General features: G+C 44.8%; 1 protein-coding gene across 1 annotated transcript; it reads right to left on the reverse strand.

Annotated features, from left to right (window-relative positions):
* Window positions 1–3: 3 nt before the first annotated feature.
* CLRN3 (clarin 3) lies at window positions 4–26,141 on the reverse strand. Its single transcript, XM_082268029.1, has 3 exons — window positions 25,858–26,141; window positions 14,097–14,279; window positions 4–455 (listed from the first exon to the last, which is right to left on the reverse strand). The coding sequence occupies exons 1-3, from the start codon at window positions 26,090–26,092 to the stop codon at window positions 181–183; spliced, it is 693 nt and encodes a 230-aa protein (XP_082124155.1). The 5' UTR covers window positions 26,093–26,141; the 3' UTR covers window positions 4–180.
* Window positions 26,142–27,317: the final 1,176 nt, after the last annotated feature.

A 27,317-nucleotide genomic window follows, 5' to 3' on the forward strand; every position in this document is an offset into this window, starting at 1 on the left:
GTAAAAAAGTTGGTTTAACAATGAAGCCTCTTCATTCCCAGCCATTTAATAATGACGGTATTATCAGAGTATTCAACGAGCACTGAAGCAGCATTTTTTCCAGAAGGTCCCGCTGGTTTAGTGTCAGCAGCTGGTGGTGGCAGTGTATTAAACACTAGCTTGCAGTGCGGGGTCCCAGTCTCAGAATAAGATGGAATCTTTAGTTGCAGTTTCCATGGGTCTCTCCTTTTCTTTCTGCTTGCTATACCTGATATGCTGGTAAAAGAGGATAATCCCTATTGTGGCCATGTTCAGGAAGATACTAAGGAGCAGGAGCCAGTACGAGTATCCGTATGTATTCTTACTAGTCAAAAATTCATCATTTGTTGTGTCCATTGCTTTAACCAAACTCTTCGGCATTTTATTCGCGTCTATATTAACCGCATATACAATCATGGCAAGGAGTACAAGGATCGCTAGGAGAAAGGTAAATAAAACATGTTAAAAAATTATGATTTTACATAAGGTCCAGGTAAAGGAAATCTGCAATGATAGAACACATAGTCTGCAATTGCTGTCCTACTTTTAAAAACCCTAGCTACCTTGCTTTAATGCTAATTAATGAATTAAATAGATTTGGGTCACTGACCCAAAGTATTTAAAATCAGGAGTTCTAACTATGCCCTGACTCTAGATACGTGTTACAGGTCAGTTTATAAGTTCCATAAAGACTTGGATGAGTGAGTTTGGGGTGGAGGAACTTGACTGACCTGCACAAGTCCTGACCTCAACCGGATAGAACACCTTTGGGATGAATTAGAGCCGAGACTGTAAGCCAGGCCTTCTCGTCAACATCAGTGCCTGACCTCACAAATGCGCTTCTGAAAAAATGGTCAAACATAGTAGACAAAAAGAAAGCAGGACCCAGTCCAGCACCAGGAGGACTTTAATGGCATGATCATGAGACCAACCCAACATATGGAAACATATCAAAAAAGTATGTAATTTAAACATGTTAACAACAAGATGTATCACATAACATCCACAATGCATATAAATACATAATCAAAATCATATTCAAAAGAGGCATAGCAAAAAGAAAATATGACGCTAAACCAGCACCTCCCCCATACATGCGTGGTATGGGGTAGCAATCCCAAGGGGGGGTATCTGTGTGTGGGGGTCACCTTCATAGGTCAACACATTTCGCTGAATTGCGTAGCTTCCTCAGAACCGAAATTGGAGGAGATTACATTCTGCTAAATATAATAGCCATAGATTAGGTATGTACAAATATTCACATTCATATGTATTTACATGTATTTGCTTTCCAATATGAAATAAAGTGATCCCCAAGGAGCACTTACGGTAAAATTGATTAGATCTATTGAGTCATCATCATATGTCTTTGGGGCGGACATAGGGACACATGATATCCCACCTACTGAGGCCTCAATGTCTAACTCGTAGGTCGGCAAACCCGCGGCTCCGGAGCCGCATTCGGCTCTTTTGAACCTTTGTCGCGGCTCCGGGGCGGATGCTAGCGAGGGGAGGAGGCGCACTGTGTGCCCCGACACTCCCCACTGTGGCGCTGTACTGGCTGTGACGTCGCGTGGGGGGCGGTGCGTGCGTTAGTCACGCACTGTCCCGATGTCACCTTCCCGCCCGCTGTCAGAGAGGAGGGCAGCAGCAGCACGCCTGCAGGTCTAGTCGAGGAGGAAGAAGACGTCCGTCCAGACTCCCGTCAGCAGCAGCACGCCAGGCACCAGGGTGAGGTAAGTGAAGTGATGGCTCAGGGGGGGCCCACACACTGCATTGAAGGGGGCACGCACGCACGCTGGTCTCTGCATTGAAAGGGGCATGTATGCTGGTCACTACATTGTAAGGGGCATGTATGCTGGTCACTACATTGTAAGGGGCATGTATGCTGGTCACTACATTGAAAGGGGCACGTATGCTGGTCACTACATTGAAAGGGGCACGTATGCTGGTCACTACATTGAAAGGGGCACGTATGCTGGTCACTACATTGAAAGGGGCACGTATGCTGGTCACTACATTGTAAGGGGCACGTATGCTTGTCACTACATTGTAAGGGGCACGTATGCTGGTCACTACATTGTCAGGGGCACGTATGCTGGTCACTACATTGTCAGGGGCATGTATGCTGGTCACTACATTGTAAGGGGCATGTATGGTGTAAATAGCATTAAGGTAAGAAACAATATATGCAGTGTTATATTTGTTTTAAATGTCGCAATGGTTTTGCGGCTCCCAGTTTTTTTTTTTCCTTCGGAAACGGGTCCAAGTGGCTCTTTTTGTCTTAAAGGTGGCACACCCCTGGTCTAACTATTTCAACATCTCTACAACAGCTACATAGGTAGAGGAAAATAGGTTATTCATTCCGGTAACGCTGCAAAAAAATATATAGCAGCTCTGTAGATTCCTTTTAAATGATATTAGTAGTCTAACACACCATACCAGTCTAGTAAATACAAGATTGCCCATTCAGGTCTACACATGTACTTTGAAAGACGCTGTTATTACAGTGGCCTGCAGCCTGATATAAGTTCATCCACTCATAGTGACTTGTGTCCACAGCAGAGGGTAAGATGAATGATTATAGTGGAGCTATACAGCACATTGTTGCACGATAACATCCACTGAAGGAAAAGCACATCCAAAAATCAGTTAATGAGATATACAGATGATTGGGATATAAAGAATCTTTCCCATCATCACGGCTCAAAGGAATGGTAGCTGTAACAACCGCCGCGCACTATGCCTCTAACCTCCCGGGGAGAAGGGACATTGAGATGTAGTTAAATCAGAGAAGCAGCCAAGAGGCCCATGGTAACTCTGGATGAGCTGCAGAGATCCACAGCTAAGGTGGAGGAATCTGTCTGCAGGACAACGATTAGTCGTGCACTCCCCAAATCTGGCCTTTATGGATGAGTGGCAAGAAGAAAGCCATTGTAGAAAGAAAGCCATAAGCAGTCCCTTTTGTGGGGGACACAGGAAACATGCGGGAGGAGGTGCTCTGGTCAGATGAGACCAAAATTTATATTTTTGGCCTAAAAGCAAAACGCTATGTGTGGTGCAAAACTAACACTGCACATCACCCTGAACACACAATCACAAAACATGGTGGTGGCAGCATCATGTTGTGGGGATGCTTTTCTTCAGCAGGGACAGGGAAGCTGATCAGAGTTGATGGGAAGATGGATGGATCCAAATACAGGGCAATCTTATAAGAAAACCAGTTAGAGCCTGCAAAAGATTTGAGACTGGGGTGGAGGTTCACCTTCAAGCAGGACAACGACCCTAAACATACAGCCAGAGCTACAATGGAATGGTTTAGATCAAATCATATTCATGTGTTAGAATGGCCCAGTCAAAATCCAATTCTAAATCCAATTGAGAATCTGTGGCAAGACTTGAAAATTGCTGTTCACAGATGTTCTCCATCCAAACTGACAGAGCTTGAGTTATTTTGCAAAGAAGAATGGGCAAAATGTCACTCTCTAGATGTGCAAAGCTGGTAGAAACATATCCGAAAAGATTAGCACCTGTAATTGCAGTGAAAGGTGGTTCTACAAAGTATTGACTCAGGGGGGTTGAATACAAATGCACACCATACTTTTCAGATATTTATTTGTAAAAAATTTGAAAAACATTTATCATTTTACTTTCACTTCACAATTATGTGCCACTTTGTGTTGGTCTATCACATAAAATCCCAATAAAATACATTTACGTTTTTGGTTGTAACATGACAATATGTAGAAATCTTCAAGGGGTATGAATACTTTTTCAAGGCACTGTATGTATTTTTTGTTTTGTATCTGCCTGAAGTTAAGCTTCAGTATTGAAGCCAGACACAGCCAGGTAATTAGCATTTGCAGGAGACCAGCAATAGAAACCTATGGGGGAGATTTACTCACACTGAAGCTCTTAGAATTTGGTTCAGCTATGCAAGGTAGTCTGTCAGCTTCTAACTTCAGCTTGTTCTATTAAAGAGGAGTTCCAGCTGTGGGAAAAAAAAATAAAAGTCAGCAGCTACAAATACTGTAGCTGCTGACTTTTAATATGTAGACACTTACCTTTCCTGGGAGACCGCAATGTCAGCACCCCAGCCTCATCCTCATCACACCTGGCAACCCACTGATACCTTCCAAACACCCCACCCCCTGTTATCCTCATCTTCATCACACCTGGCAACCCACTGCAACCTTGATAAAACCCCACCCCTGTCATCCTCATCACACCTGGCAACCCGCTGATACCTTCCAAACACCCCACCCCCTGTTATCCTCATCTTCATCACACCTGGCAACCCACTGCAACCTTACTAAAACCCAACCACTGTCATCCTCCTGTTCATCACACCTGGCACCCACTGCAATCTTGATAACACCCCACCCCCTGTAATCCTCATCCTCATCACACATGGCAACCCACTGATACCTCACTAATACCCCACCCCCTTCCATCCTCCTCCTCATTTTCATCACACCTGGCAACCCACTGCATCCCTGCTAGCACCCCACCCCCTGTCATCCTTATCTTCATCACATTTGGTAACCCACTGATGCCTCACTAACACCCCACCCCTGCTATCCTCCTCCTCATCTTCATCACACCTGGCAACCCACTGCAACCTTGCTAACACCGCACCCCTGTTATCCTCATCCTGATCACACCTGGCACCCCACTGCAACCTTACTAAAACCCAACCACTGTCATCCTCATGTTCATCACACCTGGCAACCAACTGCAATCTTGATAACACCCCACCCCCTGTCATCCTCATCCTCATCACACATGGCAACCCACTGATACCTCACTAACACCCCACCCCCTGCCATCTTCCTCCTCATTTTCATCACACCTGGCAACCCACTGCAACCTTGCAAACACCCCACCCCTGTCATCCTCATCTTCATCACACGTGGCAACCCACTGATACCTCACTAACACCCCACCCCCTGTCATCCTCATCTTAATCACATCTGGTAACCCACTGCAACCTTGCGAACACCCCTCCCCTGTCATACTCATCACACCTGGCACCCCACTGCAACCTTGCTAAAACCCAACCACTGTCATCCTCCTCACACCTGGCACCCCACTGCAATCTTGATAACACCCCACCCCTGTCCCTGTCATCTTCATCACAGCTGGCAACACACTGATACCTCACTAACACCCCACCCCCTGCCATCCTCCTCTTCGTCTTCATCAAACCTGGCAACCCACTGATACCTTGCTAACTACCCACCCCGTGTCATCCTCATCTTCATCACATCTGGCAATCCACTGATGCCTCACTAACACCCCACTCCATGCCATCCTCGTCCTCATCTTCATCACACCTGGCAACCCACTGCAACCCTGCTAACACCCCACCCCCTGTCATCTTCATCAGCACAACTGGCAACCCACTGATACCTTCCTAATACACTACCCCCCTGTCATCCTGATCCCCTCTATAACCCACTGCCAGCTTCCAAACACCTGCATTGAGAAAACAGCTTATTCCAATGTTAAGAGGACAAGGGTCTCTTCCCTACAAATGCGTGGTGGTGGGTAATGTGGTCTATGGACGGGTAACGTGGTCTGCTGATGGGGGCATATTGAAATTTGGAACACTATGTTAACAATAAAGATGCCACCCCAGGTAAATGATTAAGTGTTACTAAATTCACAACAGTAAAATCAGCCTGTATATGCAGTAAAGCATGCTTGTTATACCCCTTAGTGTAAATCCTAAGGGGTTAATCCTCTGCATTGTGTAAAAAGGCTGATCCTGTCTCTGATCATCTCCTTCCTCCACAGACTCCAAAAATAACCTAATATTTACAGTCTATGGAGTGCACAGTTGGGTGTGTATTGTTAGAGAGTTTTTTTTTTTTCTTGGGAGAGTACATGTGATCAGTACAGGGCCAATCAGCACTGTCCAGACATGTTCAGACAGAGAATCAAAGGTCTTGAAGCCTGATAGGACAATCGTGGGAGAAATGAAAACCTACAAGCTACCAGGACTCACTGATATAAGTCACAATATTGCTGATGAAAAAAGGTATTTATCCGTTTATATTTACTAAAATTATTGCATTTCCATGTTCTGTGCACTGTGGGAGACCAGATATAGTGAATGCACTATTTGGATTTAGCAACACTTTAAGTTTTCTCTGCCCCAGCCAGTATATCCTCATCCTTTATAACTGTAGACATGCGCTAAGCCTTGCCATAAAGAATGCTATCATCCTAGACACATGTGCCAAGCTGAAAATGAATGATTTAGTATGATTAGGTCAGGGGCAGGCGTATGACTTAAGATGTCGAGTACATAAGCAATGTGCAGGTCCTGGCCAGGCCAGGCAGTGAACATTTAACTTTTCTGTTAAAAGAACATCTACTGTATTCCCACAAGCAGGAGGTGAAATCTGGATTATATGTAGGTGAAAGGAAATCATTACATACATCTGCATTAACATATTCACAAGTTTCACTAACCATATAGTGACTTCACCAGTAATTTGGGATCCAGAATTACTCATTTTCCCTCTTTCATCTTCATTATTCTATGGGTTCTTTCGGTAGGGGTATATTGTGTTCTCTCAAGGACTCTTAGCATCCAGAGAGAAAGAGATTATCAGAGACTTTGTGGAGACTTGATGCTAGATTTTAATATCAGCACTAACACCAGTACTTCCAGACAGCACCCAACCTTTCCCATTAGTCTCAACATCTATCTGTAGGTTTCTCATCTGTGTCTCACTTTTTAAGCTCCAGAGGTGAGAGGGATGCCACCCTATCCTAGTGTAGCGACCTCTATTCCTTGGTGGCAATGTAATACTGCAATCTGCTTATCCAGTCCAGTGCCATCTTAAGAGCATTATAGGCCCCCGGGCAATTCTGTGCACTGGGGCCCTGCTTACATAATCACCCACGAGAACAAAAATGCAACTTATTGATAAGACTATATTTATTGGTGCAGCTGTGCCAAGCTAATGACAGCTTCCAAGTTCAGCAGCTGGGTCCAGTAAACACACACACGGATGGGAGTCAGGCATTCCTGCAGTTGTGGGCTCCCCCTCCACGGCCCAAGTGGCCTGATAGCAGCACAGGGCCAACAGGTGCTTGCCACCTGCTAAGTTTGGTGGAGGGATGCACACAGGAATCGGCACTAATGCTTGGCTGGGCTGCTGGGCCACTGGGCAGGTGGGGACCCCCGGGCAAGTAGGGGCCCCCTGGTAACTGCAACGCATGCCCATGCGGTCGGACGGCCCTGATCCAGTCCCCCCAACTACATTCACTTACCCGTATGCATGGAGATTTCAAAAGTCTCTGATAATCTATCTCTCTCCCCTGATGTCTAGAGACGTGGGGAAATTTATTCTGACACCCAGGTTCCCCATTGAAACAGGAAAACTCAGTTGATGCTCATACGGTAGCCTCGAATCTTTAACCACTCCCTAAAAATAACTTTTGTTGATTAACATGCTCCGCAGAACTCTTCTCTGCTTGGCAGAACATTTCCTCCAATCAAAGAACAAGACTTCAGTTATTCACTACAGTGGGAGGAAAGGGGCTAGAAGTCTTTAAATGACCCTTTACAAGCACATGTTGTCAACCCACGGGAACATTTAGGCACATCATCAGGAATCTTGTAAAAAAAAAAAAAAAACATAAAAAAAAAGATGCTTTTGGTTTAGGAACAACATTTAAAAAATGTTGCAGAAAGGTTTTGGTTCCCTCAGATACCACAATAAAATAGGAAATAAATAAGAATATCATAATTCCACTTATAAATATTGCAAATTACTCATTTGCTTTAGATAAGGACTCCAACTGACATTGTGACTCATATGGTGATTCTTCCCCCGCATTTATTGTTGGTATAACACATAGAGAGCTTCCTGTGTAGATATGTCTGTGTACTATCTTTAATCGCAGCTTGAGTTGCAAGCCTACTGTATCATACAAGAAAGCTTTATTTCTTTACTGATACCATTACAGTGATGAGATCATTGCTGACGCTGAGTACGCACCTTAACAACACATGACTGAAGTAGATCATTATTACAAATGGGAGTGCATATAAAGCAGATTTTTTAACCTTTTTAACATGAAGGAACCCTTGGAAATAACTTTTGGGTCTCAGAAACCCTTGCTAATAATTATTATATCTACAGCTCCTGCACTAGCATGAAGAGTGAATAGATATATAAGGGTAATAGCAGAATAATAAATGTGGCATTTTCTTTGTATATTTGATACCCAATTATATTTAGCAATAATAAAATTAAATAAAACATACTAAAGGCCAGAAAAGTAAATGGTAAAAATGCCCTTACATTGGTGGTCAGTGGAGAAAGACTCCCCCTAGATTAGTGGTCAATAAAGAAAGCCCCCCCCCCCCCCTTAGATTAGTGATCAGTGGAAAAGGGATCCCCTCAGACTGGTGGTCAGTGGAGAAAGGCCCCCTAGATTGATGGCCAGGGAAGAAAGGTCCCCCTTAGATTAGTAGGCAGTGGAGAAAGGGCCCCCTTAGGTTGGTGGTCAGTTGAAGAAAGCCTCCCTTAGATTGGTGGTCAGTGAAAAAAGGGCCCCCTTAGATTAGTGGTGAGTGGAGAATCCCCCCCACCTTAGATTGATGGTCTGTGGAGAAGGGTCCCTTTAGATTGGTGGTCACTCAGTGGAGAAGGGTCCTTTTAGATTGGTGATCAGTGGAAAAAGCCCCTTTAGATTTGTAGTCAGTAGAGAAAGGCCCCTCTTAGATTCATGGCCAGTGGAGAACAACCCCCATAGATTGGTTGTAAGTGAGAGAAGGCCAACCTTACATTGGTGGCCATGTGAGAGAAAGGGTCCCATTACACTGAGGGTCAATGGGAAGAATGCCCCTTACTTTAGAATTCAGTAGAAAAAATGCCTCCTCTACAGATACGTTAGTGACAGTACAGTTCCCTGTCATGGTGTATTTTGCTCAGGATTCTTAACTAGGCAGATTGAGGGGCTCCAGAATGCTTGTTTTATATAGAGGAAACTATTTTTTCAGTTTCCTAGGGGGTTGGTAAAATCCGGTTTGGGATCTAGAGGTCATACTGTAGTTTCTCGTTCTGCTCATGATTTTGTCAACCTGAACCTAATGCCGATTCTTTGTGATGTCAGGGAAAGGGCGTGGGAGACTTTGCCATTATCGCTACTAGGCCATATAATCCTCATCAAAATGAAGGTCTTACCCAAATTCACATATCTGTTTAGGAACTCCCCCCCAGTGGATACTCAAAATTTTTTTCGTCTAACTTAATCAGCTATTTTCTTCCTTTTGTGGGGTCCTAGACCATGCCGGTATAAACTGACAACGTTAATGAGACCCACTTTGCAGGGGGGCTCGCTGTGCCAGACTGCTTTAAATACTGTTTAGCCTCGCAGTTGGTATCAGCCTACTGGTGGCTCTGCCCGGACACATTTAGCACAGTTACCATTTTGGAAGCTGTGGTGCTATCCTCTTTGGATATCCTTTGGATATATTGGCTATCCTCTTTAGTAGCCAATTCTCTTATTCCCTTGTGGTCCTCTCCATGTCAGACCTGGAGGGAATCCTGATATCTGAATGTTCAGAAAACCAATGTCTGTGTTATACAATCCTTTTTGCACGTTCAGCCTCCTGGATTTGGCCTCCCTCTGGAGTAAGTGGCTTGCTGATATACCCGACCTTGACAGGGAAGATTGGTCTGACATTTGGGACCTCCCTTTCAAACATCTTGTCTCTCTCAGGGATAGACTTATTCAATTCAAGATTGTCTACAGAGCATCCCCATTTCTCCCCATCCAGGATTCAAAAAATGTATCCAAATACCCCAGAGTTGCTGGGGATGCTCTCATCATTTGGGAGACTTCACCCACATATTTCATCTTGTAAAAAAAGTATAAGTTGGGCTCATAATTAATGTCCATAAAAATCAAAAAACAGTCAATAAGTGAAGAATCCTTGATGTGATGAACACCACTCTCCATCACTATAAGTAGGCTCAGATAACACCGCCACAACCACCAAAGGCTAAAATGGTCTCATACCAGCTCACAATGAACCCGTTTCCGGAGGTCAATAACACTTGTGGCTTAATACACAGCCGGGGCCTTTATAAGATTCGGGGTCCTCTTAAATCTCCACACGCCGATAACCAAACGGTAACATCATAGATATACCAGGGGCGGCTCCTGCCCAAATTTTTTGGGTGTGCTGTGCAGGTACTTCGTTCCTACAGGCTCCTGTGGCAATGGACTGGGCTCTCTCCCAGCTCTGTCTGACTTCTTCCTCCACCTCCTTCTTTCTTCTTTGCCACGCCAATAATTATATTATTATTAAAAAAATAATAATATTAATAGAAAAGGTCTATAAATGACTTGTTACATGTATTGGGGTATAAACAGGAGCACACTAGGAGAAGGGGCTTATGCTGCCTACGACAGCTGTTTTTGCCACCACCCCAATCACCCGGTAGTGATAGTGGGTGGGCAAAGAGCGTTGAGTGTTTAATTTCCCAGGTTCACACTAATTGAACAGTGTTTAGACTGGAGTGTCCGTGACAATCCAGCCTTAATGCCATTAATCCATCACTGCCGGCCCTGGCAGCCTGCTCAACTTGTCTCATGGGAGGAATGCCCTGGGTACATATACTGAACAAGCAAGCTCAAGGATATTTTTAGGGTGATTTAATTAATGACATTAGAGTGCCTCCACTCCGGATGAATGAGCATAAGTGCACAGCAGACAGCAGCATTCTCAGCCGGGGGGGGGGGGGGGAGGGGACTGTTAAATGTCCTAGCAGTTTTAAATACACTAACAATGTGAAGCCAAACTCTAGCTCACCCTTTGTAATCAGTTACAGCAAACATTTTTTTTTTTCTTTTGGGATAAAGGTTTTACTCAAATAAATATAAGCTGCTCATTGTAAGCACCCCTGCCAGTGTTAAATGGTTTGTCTTATCCATGTAAACTGATTCATCTGGAAGAGAGATTTTTCTTTTGAAAAACAACAGACTTACTGGTCAGACCACCAGATAAAAATAGAATAAAGAAAGGCTAAAAAAAAAAAAAGAAAACCGATGCAGTCATCACATCTTTAAATTGGTTATATCAAAGGTGTTCTATTGGATTGAGGTAAGGACTCAAGTTCCTCCACCCCAAACTTGCTCATCCATATCTTTATGGACTTTACTTTGTGCACTGGTGGGCAGTCATGTTGGAACAGGAAGGGGCCATCTCCAAACTGTTCCCACAAAGTCGGGAGCATGAAATTGTCCAAAATGACTTGGTATGCTGATGCCTTGAGAGTTCCCCTTCACTGGCCAAGCCCAACCCCTGAAAAACAACCCCACGCCATAATCTCCCCTCCACTAAATGATTTGGACCATTGCACAAAGCAAGGTCCATAAAGACATGGATGGGCAAGTTTGGGGTGGAGGAACTTGACTGGCCCGCACAGAGTCCTGACCTCAACCCAATAGAACACCTTTGGGATAGTTTAGAGCGCAGACTGTGAGACAGGCCTTGTCATCCACATCAATGCCTGACCTCACAAATGCACTTCTGGAAGAATGGTCAAACATTCCCATAGACACACTCCTAAACCTTGTGGACAGCCTTCCCAGAAGAGTTGAAGCTGTTATAGCTGCAAAGGGTGGGCCAACTCAATATTGAACCCTACGGACTAAGACTGGGATGCCATTAAAGTTCATGTGCGTGTCTAGGCAGGCGTCCCAATACTTTTGGTAATATAGGGTATGTAGATTAAGGATGAGCTCCCTGTTCTGATGTTTGTCTGCACAACGAACAATTAGTATGTTCGGACATGGACGAACTTCACAGCTTCTGGCTGTCAATAGTTGCTAGGGAAACAGCGGGGGGCTTGCACCTGTCATGTCCTTAACAAACACTTAAATCACCCAACTCATTCACTTATATGGCTGGGAATCCTTTGCCACATAAGCAAATTGATGGGGATCGGAGGGGTTACATCAATGCCTAATGATGTCACTACTATCCTCGCCACTTTCCTTATATAGCTGATGACAGCTCAGGGAACTGTCATTCGGCTATGGGTAGCATCGAGATTAGTCATCTGGTTTTTTTTTTTTGAGAGAGACATTTTTTTGGGGATTTCAGATTTTTTTAAATAAATGGCTTGTCAAATGTTTGAGTGTCTTTATTTATAGGTTACATTTTTTTTTTTTTTTTTGTGCATGAATAGGGGTACTCATTCGTGTAGGGGGTGGTATCTGGAGGCCACCATATTATTAGAGGGGGCCTCGAGAATCTGATAAGCCCATAGACCCCTACAACCCCTGGCTAGGGTTGTGGAGAAGAGGCTGTAGGGGCTGAGTTTTGCTCAAAATCAAAATCTGCATATCTTTCCTACCTTGTTCAGTTAGCTTAAAGAGAAGCTCCACCCAAAAAGTGAAGCTTCGCTTGTCTGCCTCCTCCCCCCTTCCCTGCCACATTTGGCACCCTTTGGGGGGGGGGGGGAGCGGGTACCTGGTTTTAACAGTTTGCCCCCCACCTACCCCCGAAGCTGGCCCATTCATAAAGCGCAGCGCGTTTCACGCATATGCAGTACGAATCCAGTGGTGATAGCCCATGGAAAAATCGGCTCGGGTTAGGACACCACTGGATTCCTGAACAAGTAAGTGCCCTAATATTAAAAATCAGCAGCTACAGTATTTTTAGCTGCTGAGGTTTAATTTATTTTTTTTTTTTGGGGGGGGGGGGGGCGCCTGGATCTCCTCTTTAACCACTTTACCTCCGCCCACAGTAATATTACTGCGGCAGAGTGGCTCGTTATCGTCTGACAACGTAGTACTACGTCGTCAGACACTCCCCCTTCTGGGCGGCGCTTGCGTGCCGCCGGAGGCTCGCTCCCGCTGTTTTCATTCACAGCGGGAGTCGGGCCAGGGGAGGAGCAGCGGCAATCGCCGCTGCTCTGCCCCGATCGCCGGGGATCTAGTGTGGAGATCCGCCCGCCTGTGTAAACACAAGCGGGCAGATCTCCATAGTGACAGGGAGTGACAGATCGGACTGTTCAGCATAGCTGGACATCCGATCTGTCCATGACTCACTCAGTCACCTCCCCCCCCACACGTCAGTAAGCACCAGGCATACATTAACCCCTCCCTCTCCAATAAAATTAACCCCTTCCCTGCCAGTGTCATTTTTACAGTAACAGTGCATATATATAGCACTGATTACTGCAGTAATGTCACTGGTACCCCCAAAAGTGTCAAAAATGTCAGTCAAGGGTCCGATCTGTCCGCCGCAATGTAGCAGTCCCGCAAAAAAAATCGCAGATCGCCGCCATTACGCGTTAAAAAAAAAAACACCAAAAATGACAGAAATCTTTCCCTTTGTTAGTAAACGCAATAACTTTTGCGCAAACCAATCAAAATACGCTTATTGCGATTTTTTTTAACCAAACATAGGTAGCAGAAAACAAATTGGCCAAAAATTTTTAAAAAAATTGGTTTTTACATCTTTTTTGGGGGGAATTTCATATAAAAAAATGTTAAAAGTATTGTTATTTTTTCAAAATAAACGCTCTTTTTTTGTTTATAGCGCAAAAAGTAAAAATCGAACAGGTGATCAAATACCACCAAAAGAAAGCTCTGTTTTTGGGAAAAAAAGGACGTAAATTTCGTTTGGGTACGGCATCGCACGACCGCGCAATTGTCAGTTGAAGTCGCACAGCGCGGAATCGCAAAAAGTGGCCTGGACGGAAGACAGCAAAATCCTCCGGTGGTAAAGTGGTTAAGCTGGATGTTTTGGGGAAAGGAAACACAAGTTACACACAGCTAATGAAGTAGATAAACACAAAGTTTAAAACCTTTTTATGTTAAAGTGAAAATAGGAGATAACTTTTGAAATCAGTCAGTCAAGCATGTTTTTGCTGTGGGTCATTTGCCTCGTAATTCTTAAAGGACACATGTGCTAGCCTCTTATCATTGGGGTCTCCTAGAGAAAAACATATTTTTAAGCCCCTCCCCTATAGATCATTGTTCATTATCAGGACCCCATCCCCACATTTAGGATTTCTTTCATACCAACTACTTACCATTTATAGAACTCCACACATAGACACCCTGGGGACCCAAAAAGGTTATGTAAGGATTGCTGACGCTATTCAAGCAAGTAGTCACTGATCCCATAAAACAGGAAGCAAGTGCAAGCACAAGGAATAAGATGACAATGATATGGGCGATCTTCACGTTGTTTGTTTCCTTTAATAGGTCAAACACTGAAATGAGAGAAGGAAGCCAAGAATGAACAGTGAGCACAAATAGAGCCATATATTACAAGGACTTGGGGGGTAAAAGAAGAATTACTTGAAAACATGTGTATCACATGGCAAGGAAGTAATATACACTATATTGCCAAAAGTATTGGGACACCTGCCTTTAAACGTACATAAACCTTAATGGCAACCCAATCATAGTCCATAGGGTTCAAAATTGAATTTTTGGTATACATAACATATTGTATACGTGACTAAACATAATAATGAAGGATAACTTCAACCTATAATATACAGTATATGAACAAAAGACTTTAACAAAGGGCAAAATCACTATATTATATTATACTATATATAAATAGCACAGACATCCTTGACATTCTACACATCATTACCCAAACTTCATTCAGACCAAGAAACATAGATTATCATGTGTACGTAGCCTTTCTTCAAAAGAATGTTTATCCTTCAAAATCTAAGGAAGTGTCCATAGAAAGGAAAATAAACCGAACACCCAGAGATCAACAAACATTAGCTACAGGCATGATATTCCTCCACGCCTTTATCCAGACCCTTTGCCACAATCTGTCTTTCCCTACCTCACCAAGAATCTCACACACCACCACCGCAACAGGAAGGACTTTCTGCCGAAAGGATACCAGACACCGTGCATTCCAGGTGAAATATCAGACTACTAAGCTGACTAGGAATAGTGTGTCAAAATCAAATCCATTGCGATTCTGCAATACTCCGTACACTAGGGCTGAACGATAGTCGATGTGATATCGACTATCGTGCTGTGGGAGTGGGCGATAGTCACATTGCCAAACATACGATAGTAGGCATAGGCAGGGAGAAGTCGGGAGGACTCACAGTGGTTGTAGAAGGTAGCAGAACACAGCCCGACATCCGTCCCACACACGTTCAGTTTGTCTGCCTGCAGCTAGTTCTCCTGACTGAGCGGTGAGCAGCGTGCCGTGAGCAGCTGCACAGCTAACCAATCATGCGTGCCTGCACACCTGATTGGTTCGCTGTGCCGCTACTCACGACGTGATTGGTTCACTGTGCCGCGCTCAACGCTCGGTCAAGAGAACTAGCTGCAGGGCGGCAGACTGAACGTGTGGGACGGATGTCATGTCAGGCTGTGTTCTTATACCTCCAACCACCACTGTGAGTCCCGACTCTGCCTAATCCACACTGTCAGTGTCTTCTGCATTCCACCCAGTTCAATATCGCAATATATATCGTTGAAAAAAATATTGCAATGTACTTTTTTTCCCAATATCGTGCAGCCCTACCGTACACCCACTCAGCATAAGACATGCTAGGCAATAAAGGAATATTCAGAGCCTTCCCCACCTTTTTATAGACTTCTACATTGAAAGGGCACTGAAGCAAGAAGTGGTCCATGGTTTCCACTTCACCCTGACACTCCACTCTCGTACAACCATGGTTGCCCCAAGAGCGGCACTTCACGTTTCCCCCTCACAGAGAGCCAACCGTGGAAAGCGAGCCAGTCCTGGTTCCTAAATTTCAAGGGAATCCGCTCAGAATTTATCAAACATAAGCCCTCCCTCATATTATGACCTGGGCAATCCCTTAAGGCCAGTGGCACATGAAAGACAGTACCCACGCTCTTCTCGTCCAGGAGTCTCCTAGGGAGGGATCTGATATCCTCTGCTGTCGCATGCCACCGTCTAAGAAGTTTCAGGCACGGGGTAACATAAGCCGGGAGTTTACCATGTTTGACCCTTAGGCTTCTCACTGGCCCGCCACTCTCCCAACAGCCCAGAAAAGGCCTTAACCAGATCTGGAAAATACCTACCCATCCAGGCGGTCTTTCTGGTAGCATGTTACCAAAATTATGTTTCAAAAACATCCGAGGGAAGAACACAACCGGGTTGACCATCCCTGGACTACCCTTCCACCTAGATAGGTAAGTCACATTCCACTTCACAAGATTCAGCCTGTTCCCCCATAATAATTGGGAGAAACAACTATAAATCCTGGTATAGGACTCTTGCAAGATGCAAACAAAATTGACATACAGAAAGGTAGGAATCAGGTAGGTCTTAATCAAGTCCACCCTTTCCCTCAAGGAGAGCTGCCACCCCTTCCAGCATTCCACCTTGACATCAGCATCATTCAGCCTAGCTACCCAATTTGACTTGCCGTAATCATCAGGGCCAAACTCGATGCCTAATACTTTCACTTTCTCTGCTGAGGCCTTGGGAAGGTGTCCAGAAGTGCAAAGCTCTCACCTCCCTCGCTCATCTCAAAAAATGTCACTTTTATTACGGTTGATCTTGGAACCTGATGCCTCGGAATACTGCTCTATCACTGGGACCACCTCCTGCACCTCCTCTGTCCCAGAGATAAAGACAGAAATGTCATCAGCATAGGCTACAACCCTCAAGGGCGGCTCATCGGTAATCCCACCGGCACCCTGTACGATGGTCCGCTCTCAAGCCTTCTGACGAAGGGGTCAATTGCGAACACATATAGCAAAGGGCCCAGCGGACACCACTGGTGCACCCCGAACCAACCCCAAAGGGCTGTCCAACCCAACCGTTAACAAGCATGAAGCTCTCTGTCTCTCTGTACAAAGTTTTAATCCATCCAATAAACCCACCCTCCAGGCCATATTTGTCAAGGAGAAGCCAGAGGTACTGATGACTGACACAATCAAAAGCCTTCGCCTGATCCAATGCCAGCAAATACTTTCCCCAGCCTTCAGCCCTGCAACGTTCCAGAGCCTCCCGGACAGCTAACGCTGCTGAAAAAGTGCTCCTGCCCTGGACCGAACAGTGCTGCTGACAAGAAAGCAATCTGTCTGCTACTGACAGCAAACGCCAGAAAATTATCTTTGCCAGAATCTTTCTATCAACATTAAGAAGGCTGATGGGGTGCCGAATCTCAATCATTGAGGGATCCTTGCCTTTTGACAACAGAATCACAGCAGATTGTCTCATGGAGAGAGGGAGCAAACCCCTTTGCAGACAGCAATTAAATACCTCCACAAGATAAGAAACAAAGCTGGACTTGAAAGTCTTATAAAATTCAGCCATCCATCCATCTGGCCCAGGCGTTTTCTTAATAGCCAAACTGTCTATAGCTTTGACTACCTCTTCTGCTGTGATTTTCCCCGTCAAACTTGACAAAGGAATGTCATTTCCCAGACCTGGTGTAAAGTCCTGAAAACTCGACATCTTTGCCCAATCAAGGTACTTCTCTCCCAGAAGATCCACATAAAAAGACCTCCAGGATCCCTGACCTGGATTTCATCAGAGAGACCGTACTATCCCTTAGCCCAACAACCCTCTTAACTGTTGCGCTTTGTTTGCAGTTCTGATAAGGGTCATGCAAGTGATATTTTCCGTAGTCTCTTTCCAGAGCCAAAGAAGTTTGGCGGTTATACTGATACTTCCTAAGGAGAAGTTTCACCTTAGAGATCGCCCCTGAATCTCCACCACTTGAGACAAGGGATCAAGTTTTCTCTGCAGCTGCTGGTACGCGATGTAATTACCAAGCTGTTTCCTTTTTCCTATGGACTTGAAAAACTCACTGATATGGCTTTTGGCAAGCTCCCACCACTCACCACTACGACTTACGGCTTCAGAAATCCAGGATGGTTACCTAAGCCTGAAAAAAATCCTCAAATGACTGTCTTACCCTCTCGTCATCCAGCAGAGCCGAATTCATCCTCCAAATACCCCTTCCTTTAGGTGGCATATCTGAAGCATTGAGAATAACAGATAGCATAAGGTGATCAGAGAACTTCACCAACCGATAATCAGGAGCCGAAAAGGCAGAGCCCCCCTTAAAAAAAAAAAAAAAAAAAATATCTATCCTGCTCTCACAACTGCCTCTCTTAAATGTGTAACCCATGTTGTCTGGGCAACGCTTAATATGCCCATCTTCCAGACCTGCTTCCCTTGCTATCGTATTAAGAAAAACGCTATCCTATCTCAGGCTGTCAGTGGAGCCTTTCCTGTCTTTGGACCTAGTGACGGTGTTAAAATCACCTCCAAAGACAACTTGCCGAGATGTAAAAAGGAAAGACTTAATCTTTGTAAAGAGGCATTTCCTGTCCCCCCTAGTTTGTGGTCCATTAATATTTATTAAACGTTGGTCATGCCCCTTCACAGAGGGGCATGTCCCTTCCAATCTCTAACTCGATAACCCGCCGATACATTACCATGCCAGTAAAAAGTACTGCAACTCCGCTGTAAGGCTCAGCCCCAAGAGGCCAGAAGGAGGACCCACGCCTCCACTCCCTCTTTGCCAGTTGGATATCGGCAAAAGGCTATTTAGCAGGGTCTCTTGCAAAAATAAAAAATTAGCATTCATCTCACTGAGCAAAAATAAGGTCGTATTACGAGCCCTAACAGATTTTATGCTGACAACATTAATCATTGCCACCTTTATAGGAGTGGGAACTGCCATCAGAGTGATTGAGGTAGGCGTTTCTTAGCCTAGGCTCCCTTCCCCCTTACCGGAGAACCTGACCTCTTTAGAGAACACTCTACCCCATCCTCCTCCATCTGAGACACAGATTTAGAAGACTCCCCCTCCCCTCAGATAAGGTTCCAAACTTGTTTCCCAGAGGTAAATCATCTACCTCTAAAGATGAAACCGAGGAGGCTGAGGACAGGACGATCTTATTCCCCCTTTTCCCCACTTTGGTCTACTCTCCCTCCTCCCTGAAGCATTACCTTATCTGCATCACTAGCAACTTCCCCCTTCTTCACCTTAGAACCTTCACTAGAAGCCTTACGCTGCCTCAGGGAAGGCCCAGATGAAGCTGCCACCTCAGATGCACGAATCTGCCCCTTTGGCAGCCTCAGCCAATCCGGATGACTTAGATACATTTGGAATACTGGGCACCTGAAACACTACTGGGGAAAAACACACAACAGAAGTAGACACTGACACAGTAGGCACTGACACAAACCTGCCCATCTTGGGGACTCCTTCTACCTTTGCTCATACCTCTCCCAGAAGACATCTAATCCTTCCACTTTAACAAAGGAGAGATCATACTCATATGACCCAATTGGGCTGATAAAGGCTAAAATCTCCTCCGCTTTGAAAACCATCCCTAGAATACGGTCTACCACATCTCTCCTATTTGGGGAGGTCTTCTCCAGTCCACCTCAACTGGACCACATTGTGGCATTTAAAGGAGCTATCAGATGGTGTCAGCTTGGCCTGACCTTCACTGACATCACTCCTTGTGACCACAGAATAACTGGCCCTACTCACCCTCGGGACAGGTGCAGCCACTGCTGCAGCATAAGAAATACCTACTCCACTTGCACTCCTTGCAACACCCCCACATCACTTTAAGTTACATACCCCTCTTTAGATAAGGTAGAAACAACATTATTGTCAGAAACAGATGGAGCAGAGGCTTCTGACACAGAAATATGGTGTACATTACCCTTGGTAATTCCTATTTCATTACCAGTAACCAGGGCCGCCATCAGACATTTTGGGGCCCCCATCTCCCCCGTCCCTAGACCTGACCAACTACATTCCCCTGGGCCCGCCCACTGGCAGTCCCACTGAGTCCAATTCCATGTCCTCCTCCTCCAGTCTCATCTCCCCGATCCCATGTCCTTCTCCTCCTCCTCCAGTCCCATCTCCTCCATCCCATGTCATTTTCCTCCTCCTCCACCCCATGTGCTCTATCCCATGTCCTTCTCCTCCAGTCACTCCTCCAGTCACATGTCCTCCTCCTCCAGTCACATGTCCTCTTCCTCCTCCAGCCCCATCCCCCCATCCCATGTCCTCCTCTTCCAGGAATTCAGAATCCAGGATAATTCAGCACAGACACAATGAACAGACACATTCAGCAGTGTATGAGCACAGCGTCATATCCCAGGATCACACTATGGGGTTTTAACTCCTCCATAATTTAGCCACTTTGGAAACAAAGTGCTTACTTTATGTATACTCTTTATACGGAACTAGAATTTCTAATAGGGTTATATGATTGCATGAGATTTCCCCTCACTTCCTGTCTTAGTGTCACCAGAACAGGAAGTGGGGGCATATCACTGTGGGGAAATAGCTTGCAATTGTTGCCTTATAATGTCCATATTATATATAAAAGGAAACAATTGCTGGCTATATCCCCACCGGGAGATTCCCTCACTTCCTGTCCCGGTGACACCAAGACAGGAAGTGAGGGGAAATCTCCTGCAATGATATAACCCTGTTAGATGTTCTAGTTAGGTATAAAACTTAAGAATATACAAAGAAAACATATTTTTTTCCCATTTTGGCAAAATTAAAAAAACATTAGTTTTTTTGTCCCCTGGCTTGCAGGAAAAACATTTTTGCTTGATTCCCCCATCAACACAGACAGGGGAAACCCTCCTGCGGAGCCATTGTGTTCTCCCGGTGCTGCCCCTGCCAGGAAAACACAGTGATTATTGCTAGCGGCTACAAGAGCTGCTAGTGATAAGCGTATGTAAAATCTGACAGACTGGTTGTACGTTGTACTCAAGTTGATCGATCAATCAACTTGGGTATCTTCAGCCTGCCCATACATAGTTTAAATCTGCATTTCAAAAGAATCAATCCCATTTACATCTAACACTCCATAAAGGAGAATGGAGGGTCTGATCAGGTCTGCCTGAAAAATGAACAGCCAGACCCAATCAGACTGCTCATGTTAAAAGGGACCTGAAAAGCAATCTGCATGGATTGCTTTTCAGAGCATTGGCTAGTTTAGTGAACCTGGACTAATAACAGTCACTGTAATGCTACCCATACTGCTGTCCTTTTAACATGGTGACAAAAGCTGATACCTATGCTACACGTGTGTAAAGTTACTTTCACCCTGCTAAATGGACAACAATAAGGTTGTAAATACAGTGACTGTAATTAACAGGGCAAGGGCTATGAATTGTACATGTCTTCTAGCTAAATCTAGCAGCTTCAGTAAGAAACATTTATTTTTAATCTCTCTTACCTCGATCTCTGCAGCAGGTTTTTTTTGCAGAGGAATTCAATCCCATCAGCAGAGGAAGCACCAGGCTGTGCAGTGATGGACAGTGCACCCTGTGTACCCATTGGCTAAGGAGGCAACAGGAGGCGGATCAGCCTGCCTCCTGTTACCTCCTCAGCCAATGAGTAGCTGAAAGGCTCTTAAGTCCCTTCCTCATAACATCTCCCGAGTCCCAGCCCTGCCAGCTAGTTTACTGTGCTTACTATGCATTTATCCTTCGGCGCTTCTCCTGCCTTATGTGTCCCCTGGCTACTGTCTCCTGCACACTTCATGGATGCCGGGTCCGGGGCCCCTACAGGCACTCAGGCCCCCTACATGTGTATCGGCTGTCCCCCCGTGATGGCGGCCCTGCCAGTAACTAAAGGGTTACCAACAGTGGAGACTGCAAGCCACAAATGCACTTCTGGAAGTATGGTCAAATATTCCCATAGACACACTCCTAAACCTTGTGGACAGCCTTCCCAGAAGAGTTGAAGCTGTTATAGCCTTGCAGCTTCACAGCTGGTTTTGTACCGTCTATGCTTGAGTGCGCTGCGCTTTGTGAATGGGCCAGCTTTAGGGGTAGGATGGGGGGGGGAGGGCGAAATTCTGGCTTAGTTTGCCACGGTAAACTAAGTAAGAATTAGAAGCGGGTACCTGGTTTTAAAAGCTCCCCCCCTAAAGAGTGCCAAATGTGGCAGTGGAGGGGGGAGGAGGCAGACAAGTGAAGCTTCACCTTTTGGGTGAAGCTTCGCTTTAAACTAACTGAACAAGATAGGAAAGATATGCAGATTTTGATTTTTATCAAAAATCAGCACCTACAGCCTCTTCTCCACAACCCTAGCAGGTGGTTGTGTGGGTCTGCAGGCAGGGGGCTTATCGGAATCTGGAGGCCCCCCTTTAATAATATGGTGTCCTCCAGATACCACCCTCTATGTGAATGAGTACCCCTATTCATTCACAAAAAAAAGATGTAACCTATAAATAAAGACACTCAAACAATTGACAAGCCATTTATTTAAAAAAATCTGAAATCCCCAAAAAATGTCTCTCAAAAAAATAAAACCAGATGACTGATCTCGATGCTACCCATAGCCGAATGACAAATCCCTGAGCTGTCATCAGCTATATAAGGAAAGTGGCGAGGATAGTAGTGACATCATTACCCAAGTGGTCATATTTAGGCATTGATGTAACCCCTCCGATCCCCCATCCATTTGCTTATGTGGCAAAGGATTCCCAGCCATGTAAGTGAATGGGTCGGGTGATGTAAGTGTTTGGTAAGGACATGACAGGTGCAAGCCCCCCGCTGCTTCCTTAGCAACTATTGACACCCAGAAGCTGTGAAGTTTGACCATGTCTGAACATACTAATTGTTTGGTGTGCAGACGAACGTCCGAACAGGGAGCTCATCCCTAATCTACATACCCTATATTACCAAAAGTATTGGGAAACCTGCCTTGAAACGCACATGAACTTTAATGGCATTCCAGTCTTAGTCTGTAGGGTTCAATATTGAGTTGGCCCACCCTTTGCAGCTATAACAGCTTCAACTCTTCTTGGAAGGCTGTCTACAAGGTTTAGGAGTGTGTCTATAGGAATGTTCCACCATTCTTCCAGAAGTGCATTTTATAGGTCAGGCACTGATGTGGATGATAAGGTCTGACACACAGCCTGTGATCTAATTCATCTCAAAGGTGTTCTATTGGACTGAGGACAGGACTCTGTGTGGGCCAGTCAAGTTCCTCCACCCCCAAACTCATTCATTCTTGTCTTGAAGGACCTTGCTTTGTGCACTGGTCCAAATCATTTGGTGGAGGAGGGATTATGGCTTGGGGTTGATTTTCAGGGGTTGGGCTTGGCCCATTAGTTCCAGTGAAAGGAAACTCTCAAGGCATCAGCATACCAAGACATTTTGGACAATTTCATGCTCCCAACTTTGTGGGACCAGTTTGGGGAAGGTCCCTTCCTGTTCCAACATGACTGTGCACCAGTGCACAAAGCAAGGTTCCTAAAGATATGGATGAGTGAGTTTGGGGTGGAGGAACTTGACTGGCCTGCACATAGTTCTGATCTCAACCGAACAGAACACCTTTGGGATCAATTAGAGCAGAGACTGCGAGCCAGGCCTTCTTGACCACATCAGTGCCTGACTGCACAAATGCGCTTCTGGAAGAATGTCAAACATTCTCATAGACACACTCCTAAACCTTGTGGACAGCCTTCCCAGAAGAGTTGAAGCTGTTAAAGCTGAAAAGGGTGGGCCAACTCAATATTAAACCCCACAGACTAAGACTGAGATGCCATCAAAGTTCATGTGCGTGTAAAGGCAGGTGTCCCAATACTTTTGACAATATAGTGTGTAGGGGAAACCCCAAAACTCATGGGTTTCTGTAACATTGTGACTGTTAAAGGCAGATTGAAAAATAGATGTATATATTTTACAAGCATGTTGGTAGAAATACATGCTTGGAGAGCAATTCTTTTTGAAACCAACATGATGTGCTGCTCTCCAAGAATGGTGGCTGGGTAGTTAGCTCTCTTTTTAAAGCGGAGTTCCGGGCACAAAATAGACCTTTTTTTTTTTGTGCCCATCCGCTTGTTCTCCTTCACCTGAAAAGGAATTGGATAGTTAGGTTTTTTTTTTTTTACTCACCTTGTAATTGTAGATAGAATATACTCACCTATTCTTCACTTCCTCCCTCTGCGCCGCGGCTCCGCCGTCACTTCCTGGCTTGCAATGATTCCTGGGAGCTGAACGTCATCGCTCCCAGGAATCAATGCGACGGCACCGGCCCCGCTCGTCACTTCCGGGGCGCCGCACCGGAAGTGACGAGCGGGGCCGGTGCAGGCGCATTCTGGGAGAAGAAGACGCGGAAGAGGACACAGAAGAGGATCGCGCCGGCTTAGCTGCCCACAAGAGAGTTGGCAACGCTGGAGAAGAAATTTTATAAGTGAGTATTTCTTCTTGCAGGTAAGTGCAAACCGGGAAGGATCAGAGGCTAGCCATTGTGGAATGTACTAGCCCTGACTGTCCCGGGGGTATGCTCATTGAAAAAATTTTTCTGTGCCCGGACCTCCGCTTTAAGGTGAAGTTAAAGCTGGATACACACTATACAATTTTCTTTAGATTTTTTCCTTAACCCTTTTACACTTATGCGACGCGATTTTACCGCGATTTTGTGACTTGGTTTTGACGCAACTTTGTCGCGATTTTGACGCGATTTTGAGCAATGGCTCAGGGCTATATACCTCAAAACGCATTAAAATCGTGCCAAAGTAGTGCAGGAACTACTTTGAAGTCGGTGCGACAAAACGCACTGATATGAATGGGGCTCATTGAAAATAATGGAAAACGACTTGTCATGCGATTTTGCGGTCCAAAATCGTGGGACAAGTCGCACTAGTGTGAAAGGGGCCTTAGTGTACCAAAAAAATATTTTATGAGGTCAAACCTAAACACTTTCAATTTGTATGCAATCAGGCAGGCCCTTGCACTACATAGTTGAAGGTAAATCTAATGGGCCATACACACTATAAGATTTTCTGAAGACTTTTTCCTTTAGATTTACCAAAACCATATGATATGAGGTCAAACCTAAACACTTTCAATTTGTATGCAATCTGGCAGGCCCTTGCACTACATAGAAAAGGTAAATCTGAAGGAAAAAGTCTTCAGAAAATCTTATAGTGTGTATGGCCCTTTAAGGAAATCTAACAACAAAAGTTGTATAGTGTGTATCCACCTTTAATCTGCAAGTAAATTGCCTTTCCTGGTTCAACCTTTCTGCCTCATCAGCATGCTTATAAATCTTTTTAAATAAAACCTTTATGTTTTCATTACATACAAAATAATATATATTTTAGACCCAGTGATGTCATCCCTGGGTCTCTGTGCTTCCCTGTGCAATGCAGGCAGGTTATGGCTGGTAGGAACAGCCCACAGGGTTTTAGCATCAAAAAGGAATGTGCACACCAGCACATAGCAGATGTTATGGATTTAGCATAATTAATATTGGAATTCTATAGAGGTCTAAAGGCCTCCTGCGCCAGGATCCTCTATAATGATGAGTCACAGCTCTGTACTCAATGGCACTGTACTAAACCTGAGAGCCACTGCCCCAGTTTCTAGGCGGGCGCAATGTTTTCTTACATCTGAGTGTGTTAACAGCCTTCTCCATAAAATGAGCCAAATACTAGATTTTCGAACAAATGTTCGTACAAAAATTCTCTGTACATTTGATGACTTGATGAATGTAATTTGAAACTACTTCACATTTTTGTTTGCTTTTAACATTTGATTTTGGAGTGAATGGACTTTCTGGAACTGTTAGAAATGCGTTCACTTGAGAAAAAGATTTTATCCTGCTCCTTCAAATTTCCTTGTCACTGTGGTCGAAACTGAACGTTGATTTGACAGCACTAATGATTAGAAACGCAAATGTTCCTAAAACTAATAATTTGGAGCAAAATTCTACTAGCATATGGCTAGATTTACTGTGACACTAGCTGAGCTTCCCAGGAGATGTGTTCAACAAGCTGATGGGTTATTCCACTTTCCTGCAATCATAGAACAGGCCTTACCTTGTTTGGAGCTCTCTTCGGTATCCAGTCCAACGCCGGTTGTGATAGTCTTACTGCGCCTGACAACAAACAGTCCAAGTTTTACGTAGGCTTCTCCTCCATAACCCACTCCTGTAAATTGGATCCGGCTGGTGGCCCATTGCTGAGTCCCTAAGCATGTACATATGACCGCGAATGATCCGATGCTTGATACAAAACCAGCAAAGAACAACAATGTCTTCTGCGACGTGGGCATTTCTTAATTATTCCTGCTATTATTTACTGGTCTTCTTCACGTCTGTAGGAGTGGGCTGTCTCTGGCAAGTAAAGATCCACATCCGGATTTAATATTTGTATCTAGTTTTCCTAGTGAACTTTGCACTGGCAGGAGTCATAAATGTTCCCAGCAATTAGACCATGATCTTTGAAACTATGTTACTATGGGAGCAATAATCAGGAAAAAGTATAATGTCCTGGAAAATTAGAACTGTCACCCTAAAACCATTTTACAAATGCAGTATATTATTGTAGCACCCTCCTAGATAGGTGCTAGGATTAGGTCGATGAAGTCTAGGTTCACATGTATACGGCTGCGCTTGATGCGTTTTTCAGGCATGTTTTGCAGTGTGTTTTTAAACCCTCATTTTTTATGCATGCAGTTTCATGCCTTTTGCGTTTTATGTTTTTTTTTCCCTTTAAAAACACTGTACATAGCTGGTTGCTGAGGAGTGGGTCGGGAAGCCGTCTGCCGCATGCTTAACAACCGATGAGTCATCAGCTGTCAGCGGGGTTCCCCACTGACAGCTGAAAATTTTAAAAAAAGGTTGCCGGAAAAAAAAAATCATGAAAAAAAACAGCCCAACCACCAGGTCCATACCAGGCCCTTCGTGTCTGGGATTGGATTTGGAGGAAACACCCCCATGCCAATATTTTTTAAAAAATGGTGTGGGGTCCTCCCCAAAATCCATACGAGACCCTTATCTGAGTATGCAGCCTGGCAGGTCAGGAAAGGGAGGGGACGAGAGAGCACCCCCCCTCCTAAACCATACCAGGCCGCATGCCCTCAACATGGAGGGGTGTTGATGGGGACAAGGGCCTCTTCCCGACAACCCCGGGTTGTGGGGGTCTGCAGGCAGGGAGATTATCGGAATCTGGAAGCTCCATTTATCAAAGGGACCCCCAGATCCCAACATGTAGTGTTACAAAACACAAGAGACAGACAAGAGACAAGAGACATGATTAGGGTATGACCGATGCCCACTCCTGATCTTAGCATAAACGACCCCTTTCTAATCCTTCTAAACAAATGATACTGACAACGACTTTGGATAAAATTGTGGCCTGTTAGGCCATTTTATTAACAACCAATTTAAAACATTGTAAACAGTAAACTATAAATACTCCAGTACACATAAGAGAATCAGGGGTTGTTGGTCTTGGGAGGCACCAAAATCCAATTCAAAAAATGGTATCAGTATCCA

This window comes from Pelophylax lessonae, assembly GCF_965119305.1.
Source record: "Pelophylax lessonae genome assembly, chromosome: 9".
Taxonomy (NCBI): domain Eukaryota; kingdom Metazoa; phylum Chordata; class Amphibia; order Anura; family Ranidae; genus Pelophylax; species Pelophylax lessonae.

Coding starts and splice junctions, on each gene's coding strand:
- CLRN3 (XM_082268029.1), bottom strand. CDS start 26,092: ATGCCCACGTCGCAGAAGACATTGTTGTTCTTTGCTGGTTTTGTATCA. Junction 14,280..25,857: donor CGAAGAGAGCTCCAAACAAG/GTAAGGCCTGTT, acceptor CTCTCATTTCAG/TGTTTGACCTATTAAAGGAA. Junction 456..14,096: donor TGTGTGGAGTTCTATAAATG/GTAAGTAGTTGG, acceptor CCTTTCTCCTAG/CGATCCTTGTACTCCTTGCC.